The sequence below is a fragment of the Phodopus roborovskii genome, unplaced genomic scaffold (assembly GCF_943737965.1).
Source record: "Phodopus roborovskii unplaced genomic scaffold, PHOROB, whole genome shotgun sequence".
Taxonomy (NCBI): Eukaryota; Metazoa; Chordata; class Mammalia; order Rodentia; family Cricetidae; genus Phodopus; species Phodopus roborovskii.
Window position 1 is genome coordinate 4,834,753 of NW_026126549.1, and position 14,168 is coordinate 4,848,920.

General features: G+C 40.6%; 1 protein-coding gene across 7 annotated transcripts in view; it reads left to right on the forward strand.

Moving 5' to 3' along the window:
* Positions 1-413: 413 nt before the first annotated feature.
* Positions 414-14,168, forward strand: part of Tcerg1 (transcription elongation regulator 1) — a 53,143-nt gene continuing 39,388 nt past the window's right edge. For 3 of the 7 annotated variants that reach the window (XM_051200840.1, XM_051200841.1, XM_051200843.1), the window contains exons 1-5: positions 428-516; positions 5,837-6,062; positions 7,588-7,740; positions 8,561-9,050; positions 12,779-13,021. In XM_051200840.1, coding sequence (XP_051056797.1) covers positions 458-516; positions 5,837-6,062; positions 7,588-7,740; positions 8,561-9,050; positions 12,779-13,021 — 1,171 coding nt within the window. In that variant the 5' untranslated portion in view covers positions 428-457. Of the gene's footprint in view, positions 517-1,303; positions 1,425-5,836; positions 6,063-7,587; positions 7,741-8,560; positions 9,051-12,778; positions 13,022-14,168 lie in introns of those variants that run through there. The other 4 variants (XR_007835551.1, XM_051200842.1, XM_051200844.1 and 1 more) reach the window with 3 other exon arrangements.

The following is a 14,168-nucleotide window of genomic DNA, read 5'->3' on the forward strand; positions in this document are numbered from 1 at the left end:
TGCAACTTGATAATTGGGTTAGGTGCGATCAGGCCGATTTCGATTGGCTCATATAACGGCACAAGATCTCGGCCTGAGCTATTAATGGCCAATATGGCTCCACATCTGGCTCCTGTAAACCGCGCACTTACGTGGCTACGTGAGGCTGGGCGGAATTTGGGAGGACCTAGTTTTTCTTGCCACAAGAGGGCGCTACCTGTTCCTCCTTGCCAATGTCTCATTTCCCATGAAGCCTACGAGCGGCCAATCAACTGACAGTCTCAATACCGCTTTCAAAGTCGGCGGGCCCTTTGTCCAATAGCAAAGCAAATGCAGTCCCTAACGCAAAGATTGATGGCAAGATTCACCAATCATCTTATAGAACTAGTCTAGTCCCGCCTTCTGTGTGTGGGATTGACGATTCTTCAGACCAATTGGGGACGCCGGGTCGGCGGGTGGATGAACGCGACTGTCTGTAATGGCGGAGCGTGGCGGGGACGGAGGGGAAGGCGAGCGATTCAACCCGGGGGAGCTGAGGTAAAGGGCGTCGCCTTCCCTCACATGTCGGCGCGCTGGCGTCCCAGGGGCAGAGGCTGGCTGCGGATGCCCGAGGGGACGGTGCGGGACGGGAGTCGCGGCGGCCCGAGGCGGACCGCGTGGGGCTGGCGAAAGGGGGAAGGGAAAGCGGCTTGAATGAGAACCGGGCCGGGCCGGGGCTGGGCTGCGGCCTCCTGCGCGCGGCGGGGCGCACCCGTGTCCTCCGCGGGGCCCGCAGGCCCGGTCGGCGAGCCTCAGCCTTAGGCCGCGCTCCCGGACTACCTGGCGGGCCCGGCTGGCCGCTCCCCTCCGCCGCCTGCTCGCCCGCCAGCCCGCCCGCCCGCCCGGCCGGCCCTGCCCGACTGGCCCTGCCCGACTCGCCGTGGCCTCCCCACGCCCTCCGCGGCCTCGTGTCTCCCGGCCTCCCTCTCCATCTTCCTGAGCCTCTCTTGCTTTCCCCCGGCCCTCGTTCGCCATTCCGTTTCTTTTGTGAGGGTTCGCACCCTGACCGTTTGCTGGGCCGCGAAAGCTCCCCCTCCCTCGAAGGCTCTGCTCCCCGGGCCCTCTACCCGGGTTTGGACCGCCTTGCAGGCTCCGTTCGCGGGCCGAAGGCGGTGCCAGGCCACTCACTCGTCCACTCAGTGGTCGAGGGGACTTCTCAGAGGGGCTGGGGCGGTAGAACGGGTAAAGGTTGGAATTGTCACTCTAGGAAGTGGCTTGATCTGCCCCGGTCCCCAGCCTGCGACCTGTCTCTGTTCGACCCACGCCTTAGCCCTCCCTACACAGGTAGTAGTGACCTTTCTGGGACCTCCTCACTCAGCGCCTTTGCAGTTTGTGATTAAAGCTTGATCAGAGTGGCCGAGAAATGCCATCTCTTTGTAGGTGGTTTTTGAAGAGAGAAAAAAAAGGTGACTTATGTTTTGTGCATGTACATACTTTTTTTTTTTCCCTTCCTGTAAGGGGAAAAAATACCATTTCAGATACTCAGTTCCCATTCTGAATTGTGCCATTTTTTTTTTTTTCAACGTTTAAAAGGAATACAGCAGGGTTGATTTTGAGACTCGTGTTTTGTAGAGCAAGGGATGAATTTTCCCAAGGAAATGGAGATAAGTCTTGCTTAGAAGAAAATAATGGCTTTCAGGTTCAGAATGTCACACACAGAAATTCCCCGTTTGGCAGGAACTAGGTTTTGTCTTATTTTTCTGAGGTCAGTCTTGAGCCTTTTCGCCCCCATACGTGTGTAACGAAGGGTGCATTTTCAGGGTCCTCCAGTGTTAGTGATAGAAAGTTTATTTTTTGATTCTGGTCTCAAGCGGTCACTTTAGCTAGTTTTGGGTCTTAGGGGAGAGTTTTGGAGAGTATCTTCAGCTTCACAGCAAGTAGCCCTGTAGACTTATAACTCATAGTCTAGACCCTAGCTATTACTGCAAAACCTAGTCTAATAAGGCTTTAATTAGATGGCCTGCTGCAGGTATTTGGTACCTTAGCCTCTTGGCTTAGAAGTTGCTTGTGGAGCTATGTATGGTGGCAAACACTTGTTAATCTACACTCAGGAAGCTGAGGTAGGAGGGTGATAAATTTCAGGCCAACCTTGATTACTTGTGATTTTGTCTCCTTGCTTTGCAGAACATATTGTAGAGAATTTAGTTTAGCATTGCTCTCGATTTATGCTAAACTGGCTGCTTTGGCAGAAACTGGGCTTTGTTTTGTATTTGCATCCCTTAAATGTTTCATAATGGGTCTATCATAGAGTGAAAAATACGATGCTTAGTATATATGTGGTAATAAACCAATATTGAGGTGCAGTCACCTTATTCTACCTCATACACTTATGCAATCTGACAGTTACTGGCCTAGCTGCTGGCAATAAAGGAAAAAGTCCTTTGTTAAAGACCTTCCATTTTAATTGAGGTTGATCTAAATTTGAAAAGAAACTAACCCCATCAAATGAGGAGTCCAGCCTACAGATGTGAAGGTTTATGGAGCTAGTTAGCTGGGCTGGGACTCAAACCTGGGTCCCAGCTGATTCATTGTTCCCATAATTTGCCTTTTGTATGTAAGTACAGTACTGTATTTTCTCTGAGGCGTTTGCTCGTCAGGATAGGTTACTTTTGGAAAAATATACTTGTATTTCCAGGATGTTCTTGAAAAGAATTAAAGACAATTTCTCTTTATGCTTATAGACTTCCCTCAAAATGTTGGAAGTGGTGGGATCTCATTTCACCTGCAGTCATTGTGAAATTCAGAGAGCCTCTGGTTGAGGGCCCTAAAAGTAACTTTCAGATTGATTTGTGTATAGATCTCTTACCCTAGGGCCTTTTTGTTGGCTGAGGGTTTGGTTGACTACTAATAAATACTTAGGACAAGATATTTCAGACCTGGATTTCTTTGCTGGTGGAAACAGGAGTGAGACTCATAAACTAGCTGTCTTAACAAGCTATTTTTCTGTTGTAGAAATGGCATTACACTCCTCTTGGGTTGCTTTAATAATTAAGAGAGTACAGAAAATGCCCATGTAACTGTCCTGGTAAATAGGAAGTGTTCAGTGTTCATGCTCATTATTAAACAGTAAGGCATAGTATCAATATACTAAAAGCTGTATACTGATGGGTAAAAGTAGGTGATAGAGTGCTTCATGGCATTTGTTGTACTTGAAAACTCAGATTGGGTAAAACTCCAGAGAGAGGGACTATGAGACCCTAGAGGTGGGGAAGAGGTTGAGATGATATTGGAACTGGAGTCTGGATAATGAACGATAGACAGTCATCTAAAGATGTGGGAAGAACATGCCAAGCAATGGGAACTCTATGTAAACACAGGCTTCAACATAATGAAGTTGATGTAGTTGAAGATCAGAAATACTGGAGGCTGGAAATGTTTATGACAGCCAGATAATAGCAGCCTGATAATAGCTGGGCAATAACAACTGACATTAATGACAGTAATAACATTAATATTAATAATATTAATAGCATGGGACACTATTGTTAATGTAGTAACAGTAATTAGTAGCAAGCATTTCTGTTAGATGCTGTTCCAGGTGCTATATCTGTTTATTTAGTCCTCAATGGGTTTTGGTGAGGAAGTGTTGAAGTAGTGTATATAAAGATCTCAGGACATGTTCTACATATAACTGGCATCAGAAAATAGTAGCTGTAGGCTATTGAAGCAGGAAATCAGTGGCAGACTTTAAAAAGAAATAACTAAGTGCCTTATATAGGTTAAGGTCGATGAGGTATTGGGAGTAATTGAAAGTGATAATACAATTTAGTGTATATTGACTATTACCTTAAGTTGTTTGACAGGGGTCATCTCATTGAACAGAACTGTGAAGTGGCTTTTATTTGAAGTCTACAATCATTTTCATGGTTGGAAAATCAGACTTGGGAAGTTAGTAACTGGCCTAATGAAGAAAGATAGGCTTCATGGTTCTAGGGGCTAAATGTTGGATTAAGTTAGAAGTAGGAGGTATGAATTCCAAAGAAAGAAGTACTATAGATTTTTTTTTTTTTTTTAAAGAAAAACATGGGAAAAGGATATTTTGTCATTGAGGTGCATTTATTTTATTTTATTTATTTATTTTTTGAGACAAGAGTTTCTCTGTGTAACAACAGCTCTGGCTGTCCTGGAACTTATATTGACCAGGCTGGCTTGGAACTCACAGAGATCTGCCTGCCTCAGCCTCCTGAGTGCTGGGATTAAAAAGGTGTGTGCCACCAAATAGAAAAACAACCCCTCTTCAAAAGTGGGGGGTGGATGGGGGGGAAAAAGACTTATTGTTAATCTAGTTTTTTTTTTTTTTTTTAACATGGAAATTTAGATTTTGTGTGATAGACTTAGTTTAACTACCTACAGGATCTGGGTAGGTGCTCTAATTGACTTTGGCAAGTTGAAGTTTAATAATAGGTTTTGTTTTGGTTTTTACATTTATTGATTTAGAGATGATAAGAGTCTTGGGTTGCCTAGATTGGTCTCAAACTTATGATCCTCCAGCCTCTGTCTTTTTCTCCTACCACCCCCCCACCCCCAGACAAGGACTCACTATGTTGTTTTGTTTTTGTTTTTCTTTTTGTTTTAAGACAGGGTTTTTCTATGTAGCCCTGGCTGTCCTGGAACTGGCTCTGTAGATCTCTCTGGCCTTGAACTCACAAAGATACTCCTGCCTCTGCCTTCCAAGTGCTAGGATTAAAGGCATGCATCTTTATGCTAGACCTGCCTTGGTGAGCTTGCCATGAGGGTACTAGGAATTGAATCTAAGTCCTCTCAGAGCAACCAGTGCTCTTAACTGCTGAGCCATCTTTCCAAAATGAGTATTTAATGGGCCTTACTATGTCTAGACCTGACAGTGTGCTGTGGATCCTGAAAGGGCTTTTAGGACACTGACATTTTAGTTCTTGCTTTACCACTGAACTGGCTGTGAGGCCATTGACATGAACACAGTATTCATTTTTGTGTGCCCTAGTTCCTTACCTATAAAATGGGATTAACAGTTCACCTCATACTCTCAAAGAATTGTTACTAAATAACAGTATTTGAAAAGAGCACAGTGCACTCCCTGGCACATAGTCAGCACTTTTAGGTTTTTTTTTAATCACTTGGGCAAAGGTAAGTAATTTTATATATTTATTTTGAGGCAGTGTTTCCCTGTGTCTGTTTTCTGCAACTGCAGAATACATTCATGTGCGCATGCTCTTTTTAACTCTGAACTGCTTTGGTTAAGACAGTTGGACCATTTCCCCCTAAATACATTCATGTCTGTTTTCTGTAGCCTAGGTATCAACTTGTGAAGTTGATCCTTCACTGATCCTGGTATGTGAAACCTAGTCCAGAGATGGTGTTGACTTGTGTTTTTTTTCAGCTTTCTTGTCTATATGATACTGATATTTCTGAGTGACACACCTCTGGAGCATTCTTTTTTAAAAGTGTGTACGTACGTATGTACGTACATGAATATATGTGTATACACCACCACGTAGATGTGAAGGTCAGAGGGTGACTTGGAACATTATCTATTCATTATTAGTTGAGGTTGTATGCTCTTGGTTGGACTATGTGGGGTGTCCCTCTTAATCATATCCTTAGACTATTAATTATGTCAATCTGGTATTGCTTAATTTTCTGATTTGTGTTTTATTCTACCTTGTGTACTATTGTGAGAAGATATTTTGAAATCATCTAAATACCCTCTATCATCTTCATCCTCATTTCATTTTTACCATGTGATTGCAAAATGATGGCTTTCCAACTCTTGTTTGCTGTAGCTCAGTGTTGAGTAACTACTTTTATGATTTTGAGAACATATTCACTGTATTCTACACAGGATGGCTCAGCAGCAGGCCTTGAGGTTCCGAGGCCCAGCTCCCCCACCAAATGCAGTGATGCGAGGCCCGCCACCTCTCATGAGACCTCCTCCTCCTTTTGGCATGATGAGAGGCCCTCCTCCACCACCCAGGCCCCCCTTTGGACGGCCTCCTTTTGATCCTAATATGCCACCAATGCCTCCCCCAGGAGGAATACCTCCACCCATGGGCCCACCACATCTCCAGGTAAAGAATATAGAGGTTACCATTTCTTGATTGTCATCAGTATCAATTTTATATATAGGTTTTGCCATATAAACTTGATTAATTTTTGTTGGTTTTTCTTTATTTTATGTATATGAGTTTTGCCTGCTTGTATGTATGTGTATTGCACATGTGCCAGATACCCCTGAGGCCAGAAGAGATCACTGATAACCAGTTAAAGACTGTTGGAAGCCACCATGTGGGTGCCAGAAACCAAGTCATATCTTCAATCCCTAAAGATTATCATTTTTTTAAATGTTTTATTTTTAAAAGTGAGTGTGTATGTATGAAAGAGAGAGAGTGTGTGTATACACACGTGTGTGCCTGCATCTGCGTGTTGTGCACAGGGGCCAGAAGAGGACATCAGGTCCATTCTCATGCTGCAGCTAACAAGCAGTTGTGACCCAGTGGACTTGTATACTAGAAAATACTTGAGTTCCCTGGAAGAGAAACAAACATTAACTACTAGATCAGTTCCTGGTTTTTCTTTTTCTTTTTTCTTTTTTGAGGCAAGTTCTCTGTAGCTCAGACTGGCCTTGAATTTGCTGTGATTCTCCTGCTTTAGCTCTTAAATGTTGCGATTGTAATTGTGAGATACCTTATCCAGCAAAAATTCAAGTTTTAAATACTTTGAACTTATTGGAAATGACAGCCAAGGAAACGTGCATATGTTGCTGTTAATTCTTAAGTTATTAATATGGGAATTAGTACAGGGATTTAGGTGGTGGCAGAAGATACTAACATACCCTGCCTTAATGACTAGTTTGTATTTATCCTTAATAACTTGGCGAATTATTTTCTGTAACCTGTCTTCCACTGAAAGGTAGGATGAGAAGCTCATGCAAGGGCTAATCAATTAATTTCCAGTGCCAACACCAGACCATACCAGAATAAATGAAGCCTGAAGATAGAGTGGATAATTGTTTTTTGTATTAGTGAAACTCCCTGACATTTAAAATGAATTTTATTACTATTGCATGAAAAATAGAATGGGAAAAATACCTTTTTAGCTGCTTAAAGTAAACAAGAATGAGGGGTTATTGCTGTATGATTTTGTAAAATTACGTTTATTGTTAGTAGCTACTGTGGATGAGTTTAGGTCATTGATAAGCTTCCTATTTAAGCATAGGGTCGTGGGATGTAGCTCAGGAATAGAACACTTGTCTAGCATGCAGTAGGCCCTGGGTTTGATTCCCTAATACCAAAACAAACAAACAAAATATATTTTTTTAAATCGACTTTTTCTTTTAAAGTAATCCATTGTATGAAGAATGCAATGAAATATAAAGAACGTACACTTTACCTGTGATGACATAGCCTAGATTTAGCTGTTATTAATCATTTTTATTACATATTAATCATTTTGCTCATGCAGTAACCGAATGTTACTACAGACAATTGTTTGCTTTTATAGTTCTTTGCTTTCGTGTAGAGGTATAATTTAATAATGACCTGAAAGAAATATGGTAGTTTATAAATGACCATAATTGTTCTTATACATTCGCAGAGACCACCTTTCATGCCTCCACCCATGGGAGCTATGCCTCCTCCTCCGGGTATGATGTTCCCACCAGGAATGCCTCCTGGAACTGCTCCTGGTGCTCCAGCACTGCCTCCCACTGAGGAGATATGGGTAGAAAATAAAACCCCAGATGGGAAGGTAAGTTATGAAACATAACTTGTTATTTCCATGGTGCAAAATAGTGAAAATTTGATAGGTTGTGATTGTAGTACCTCTATGGGTTAAAAATGAGTCTCATGCAGGGGCTAGGGTATGATTCCAGAAGAGCTGGTTGCATTAGATTTTGCTGTAGTTACAAGATTGCATGGAGGCTTGTCACAGATTCTCAAGACCATCTCTAGGCTTGGGAATCATTAACAGTGACTTTAGTGAAAGGATACAAAACTAACAGGAGAAGGTGCAAAAGGTAAAATAGGAAGGAGAAGAGACCTAAGCTTCCCAAAGTCCTCTTAAGGAATGAAACTGTACATGCTTAATTTTCTTCAGAGTAGAATGGTGACCACACATTGGAAGTTTTCCTAGCAGCAAGCTCACCTGAACCTAGAGGTTTTCTGTGCAGTTTTAATTAGATATTGGTCATATAGTACCATTAGCCTAACACATACTAGAATTCCAGACTCCCGGAGGGGAATCAGACTTTCAGCAGGAGCATTTGCATACACAGTTTAGGCCCAGTGCACACAAAATCCTTATTAAGAAGGGGGTGGCAGTAACTTCAAGGCCAGTTCTTACACACTAGCCAGAGGCCAATTTTGTGATCAAGGCTTTCTTATAATTTTAGTTTCAGGCCTTTTGTTAGTTTTCCTTTTCTGTTTTATATTATAGAAGCACAGACTTACAATATATGAGTATTTTGTAACTTTCTCTAAGGCTACTTTAAAATATCTTTTAAGATAAAATATAGTAACATTTTTAACATCAGAATTTGTGGTTATCACTTTTTTCCCTTCCTTTGCAGGTTTATTATTATAATGCCCGGACACGTGAATCTGCGTGGACCAAGCCAGATGGAGTAAAGGTTATTCAGCAATCAGAACTCACACCTATGCTTGCAGCCCAAGCGCAGGTTCAGGCCCAGGCCCAGGCCCAGGCTCAAGCCCAGGCCCAGGCACAAGCCCAAGCCCAAGCCCAAGCTCAAGCTCAGGCCCAGGCCCAGGCTCAGGCTCAGGCACAGGCACAGGCACAGGCTCAAGCCCAGGCTCAGGCCCAGGCCCAGGCTCAGGCACAGGCACAGGCACAGGCACAGGCACAGGCTCAAGCCCAGGCTCAGGCACAAGCGCAAGCCCAGGCCCAGGCTCAGGCACAAGTGCAAGCACAAGCAGTAGGCGCTCCCACCCCTACAACCAGTAGCCCAGCACCTGCAGTGTCTACTTCAACACCATCATCTACCCCATCCTCTACCACAGCTACCACGACAACTGCTACTTCGGTTGCACAGACAGTATCAAGTGAGTACTGGCCTAGTGTGCGTTTGTATTTTGGGTATGAAAACCAAATGAATACTGTATTCTTAAAAAGTAATTTCTGGCATTACCCTTGACATTACTTAAAATATGTTTTGTTGTTAAAATTTTTATGTTAGAGAAAACTAGGCATTTGTATGAATAGAAAGAGATTATTTGCCCAAGTGTAGTTCATGAAGTTAAGCTGTAGAAGTGTAGGTATTTTAATTGACCACCACTGTGGGAATTACAAAAAATGAAGTGTGTTGGATTTTATTTTACAGAGTTTTTCTAATTGAGGCTTGAACACAGGTCAACAAATGAGGACTGATGTATTTGATGGGGTTGGTACGAAAGTTTTGAGGCAGGACAATTTATATTGGCCAACAGACTGAGTAAGAGCAAGCCCAGGGGATGGATAATTCTGGAAATCACACAGATGTTCTGGAATGTTCCTTAGATGGCAGGTCTGGGTGATGCTGAAGTCAGAAGACTTTGTTAGAGGAGTTTGTAACCTCTTTTAGAGATGGTGGGTCGTGAAATAATTTATCCATAAATGTAGTGGGGATTGATTTAGAAACTGTAAGAAAGGAAAGAATTTTCAAATATATAGTTACATCCCAAGACTTAGAACTTTAAAAAAAAAAAAAAAAAAGAAAAAATGAGAATGTATACATATCAGATTTAAGGGCTGAAGAGAGGTTTTTTTTTTTTTTTTAAACAAACCACACTTTATGCTTGGTAGCTTCAGAAACTTAGGAATCAGTAGGATAAAAAATACTGAAATGCATAATCATAATGGATTCAGATTTGAATTTACCTTAATTGGTTGGAGAAGTAAGGTGTATGTATAGGCATATGTGTCTTCCTCCCCTCAGCCCTGGTGATTGAACTCAGGGCCTTATGACCAGGCAAACACTCTACCTCTTAGCTATAAACCCAGCCTGTTTTTAGATACTCTTTAGTATTTAGAACAAATTGGGAGAAATACACGAAACAGGAAAACATAGATGTTTTACAAGTACAAGATGTAAATGGAAGGAAAGTTGTGATGACTAACTACATCATGATCTTTAGCTTATGGTGTTTATACTTGAGTGTCCAAGGCAGAACCTGCTGGTGATTTATGGAGCACATGGTGGTGGAAATGGGCACCTGTGGAGATGCCTGTTGCTTTGGTCTCTGATGGCTTTAGAAAGATGGTACTTCTTTGTTTTAAGGGATATGGTTATGTAGGTATTTCATTTACCCTGTGTGTGCTCCATTTTTGTGAGTGCCCCTCCTCTTCCTGCTGTAATTGTCTTGAAAGGACCTTTATTCTATATATAAGATAACAAAGTCATGCTCTCATCACTGCTTTTGAGTACCAGTTTTTATGTTATGTGTCTTGAGTATTCTGGTACTATGGTTCTAGCATCACTATTTTTCCATCTTCTGTACATGGTCACTTGTCTTTGTTAGAATCCCACAGTGAGTTAAATAGATGTAGAGCTTTAGCAGCTATTTCAGCATATGGAACTTGTAGGAGCTTACTCATTGTTTTGACAATACTCTCCCAGGTTCTCCTTTGCCTCTGTCATTGCTTTTATCCTTTTCCTCAGATTCATTACTTCTAAGCAAGTTCAAAATATCCTGCTGTAGAAAGTGGGAGTGAGTTGAGGGAATACTTTTTGCCATCTCCTTGATTGTAATTTTTTTCTACTTGATCTTTGATGGTCTTATAAACTCATTTTCCTGGCATTGGTGCTTTGGGCCATCATTTTAGTAACATGAATACAAGTAATACTTTAAAATTTATTTCTGTAGCTACAATATAGATCTGTGAGTATACAGAACTAAACATTTATTTTACTTGAAGTTGAGCAAAGTTCATTTTTTGCAAGTATATGGAAACTGATCCTGAAGTCAACTTCTCAAGGAAATCGTGAAGAATAAATATATTTTCAGACATTATAGTGGTTTACAGTTGCTGAATGGTATATCTGTGGGACTGGGCAAATGTTGCATGTACTTTGTATTTTTCACACTGTTATAAATTATATTAATATGATACTGTACCCTAAGGCTAGGTCTATGCTAGACCAACAATTCATTCCTGGGCCCCTGAAGATACTTGTTTGGCCCTGCTGTCTATTTAGCCAAGGTGAGTTCCTCATTAACAAGTATGAAATTACTCACATCTTCCCAGCCTAAGTGAGTTTTCTAGTTTTAGAAGCTAGAAGATGGTAATGGGCAGATTAAAAAAAAAAAAAGATTCATTTATTATGTATACAGTGTTCTGTCTGCAGGCCAGAAGTTGCACCAGTTCTCATTACAGATGGTTGTGAGCCACCATATGGTTGCTGGGAATTGAACTCAAGACTTGTGGAATAGCAGTCAGTGCTCTTAACCTCTGAGCCATCTTTCCATTCCCAATAGATAGATTTTTGTTGTCAGGTGGACAATACAATTGGGTGGTTGTATTTAGCTCTGTGCTTTTGTTTAGAATTGAAGTTGCTTAAAGATCGGGAGAACACTGTTATTAATTTGGCAAGTTTATTCTTAGTTTAAAACAGGTAGTTTCTCTTTCTTTAAAAAAAGAAATCACTGGAGGGCTAGAGAGATGGCTTAGAGGTTTAAGAGCACTGGCTGCTCTTTCAGAGCTCCTGAGTTCAATTCCTAGTAACCATTTGGTGGCTCACAGCCATCTATAATGAGATTTGGTGCCCTCTTCTGGGGTGTAGGCCATATATATATATATATATATATATATATATATATATATATATATGCCAGAACACTGTATTGTAAGTCATCACAGTGGATTTTATTTGGTCTGGGTAAGTTAAAAATAAATAATATGTTTTACTGAGTGAGAGCTAAAGTCTTAAGGTAAGGTATAGATTTTATTTTTTTGTTCATTACCAATTTAAATGTGAGTTCTAGAGATGAATGAAGTGTTTTAGATAATTAAAAATGTGTCAGCAGAACCCAAATTACCCTGAATTTTACATTCACATGGGTACATTACAAAAAGTACTTAAGATAATATTCTTAAATTTTGAATTAAAGAAAAACCCGAGATATTTTCCATTCCATTCACTCATCCAGACACTAAATGTTTACATACTCTTTTCCCTCTGTCCTTCCTTAGACACTTCCAGTAATGCCATTGATTCCCCTTCCTCTCTTACTCCTGTCTATACTACCCAGGTGATTCATCACGTGAACCCTTTGTTTATATTTATGAAATTATGCAGTGGTGTCTGTTTTCCTACTCCATTTTCTCTGCATAAGTGCTGACTCTTATTTGAGGCTTGTTGGTATGCCTCATGTTGGTTGAGTACTCACCCTAGATTTCCAAACACTTCCTGTTGCTCTCTACCTTTGCCTTTACTCCTTCTTCCAGTACTTCTTATTTCCTCTTTGGGCTCCTCTTTCTTTGATGGAATATTGACTCTTTGAGGTTTATTATCAATGTATAATTTTCTGTACCCTCCCTATATCTACAAATGAACTGGGTCTTGACTATATTCCTGTACATTTACCCCATTTTATTTTTTGTTTCAGTTTGGACTTTTTGTTTAAATTTTATTTAGTTGACTATTTTCAAGCTTCTTGAAGATAGATTTTGTGAAACATTTTTTTGCAGTGCATGAGATAGTGGGCCTTTAAGTACTGAATGAGTGAGTAATGGGTGGATACAGTAAAAAGGTTTATGAAGGAGTGATACATGTTGTTTTTTCTTTTATCAGCACCCACAACACAAGACCAGACCCAAAGTTCTGCTGTCTCAGTTGCCACGCCTACAGTTAGTGTTTCAACTCCTGCTCCTACAGCCACACCTGTGCAAACTGTACCCCAGCCGCACCCACAGACGTTACCTCCTGCTGTTCCTCATTCAGTACCTCAGCCAGCAGCAGCAATACCAGCTTTTCCACCAGTAATGGTGCCTCCATTTCGTGTGCCCCTTCCTGGCATGCCAATCCCACTTCCAGGTAAACAACAGATTACAGTTGTTTTTCTAGCTGTTTTCACATTGTCAGTTTGTTCTCATGTGTCTGTTGCATTTGAAATTTGCCTTGAATCTCATCTGTTTGAAATGTTTTTGAAAGATTCATGGCTAACTGCGATATTTTTTTTTTCCTAAGTTTTGGTAACTGTCCTTTTCTGTTGTTGTTTACATACCTTTAAAACTACATTTATTTTGGATAATAGCCTCAGTGAATGAAATTATTTCTTTTGTTTCTAAATATGTTCTAAATGTGATTTTTGAGTCTGAAGTTGATAAATTATAAACTCTTAACAGCTAGCACAGATTGAATAATGTACACAGTATATTGTATGCATTCAGGCTGAAGTATGCAACCATCTTAGGAGGTAGGTACACAGACAGGTTCAATTACTTGTTCATTGTCACCTAGCTAAGTGAAAGGGTTAAGTGTTGATCTGGTACGCTCCAGATCAGTTACAAAGCTCTAAATAATTATGTTGTATTGGGAAGAAAATATGAGTCACTTAAGTGTGAACAGATTGTTGTAAATTGGGAGGGTTCTTTGGAGCATTTGTCAAGTAACATGTAACATGCATTACTTAAGTTTGTTGTGGCAAATTTGTGTGTGTTGTTATATAGGAAACTGTGAGGACTTGTGGATAAGTCTTCTTAGGGATCACATAATAGTGTTGGGCATTCTAATTTGAGCGCATTTGCTGTTGTCAAATGATTGTAATTAATCCTTGATCAATGCTTCATTTTTTATGTGTTAGAGTTGAAAATATTGATACCGTAGGCAAGTTTACAAGGCTAGTTAATAGTGAGGATGAAGAGAACCCTGGTTTTTGTCTCTTTCACATTTTTCCTGAGGCTACTGCCATTTTCTATAGGGTTTCTTGTGAAAATAGGGGTGTGCTCCAACTGCATTTGAACAGTAAACATTTACAAGTACCAAAAGTTTAAGAATATCTTTTATACATTATTGATGAAATACTAAATAAGTAAATCAACTATAGGTGATGGTGACAGAATTCTAGTCATTTAAAAATAAGAAATACAGAAGTTTAGTAGTAAGGATTGCTTTTTTCTTGAGTTAAGTTTAAGACAAGCTGAAGGTACTTTCCTCTGCTGTTGCTTAAATTTCTCTGTAG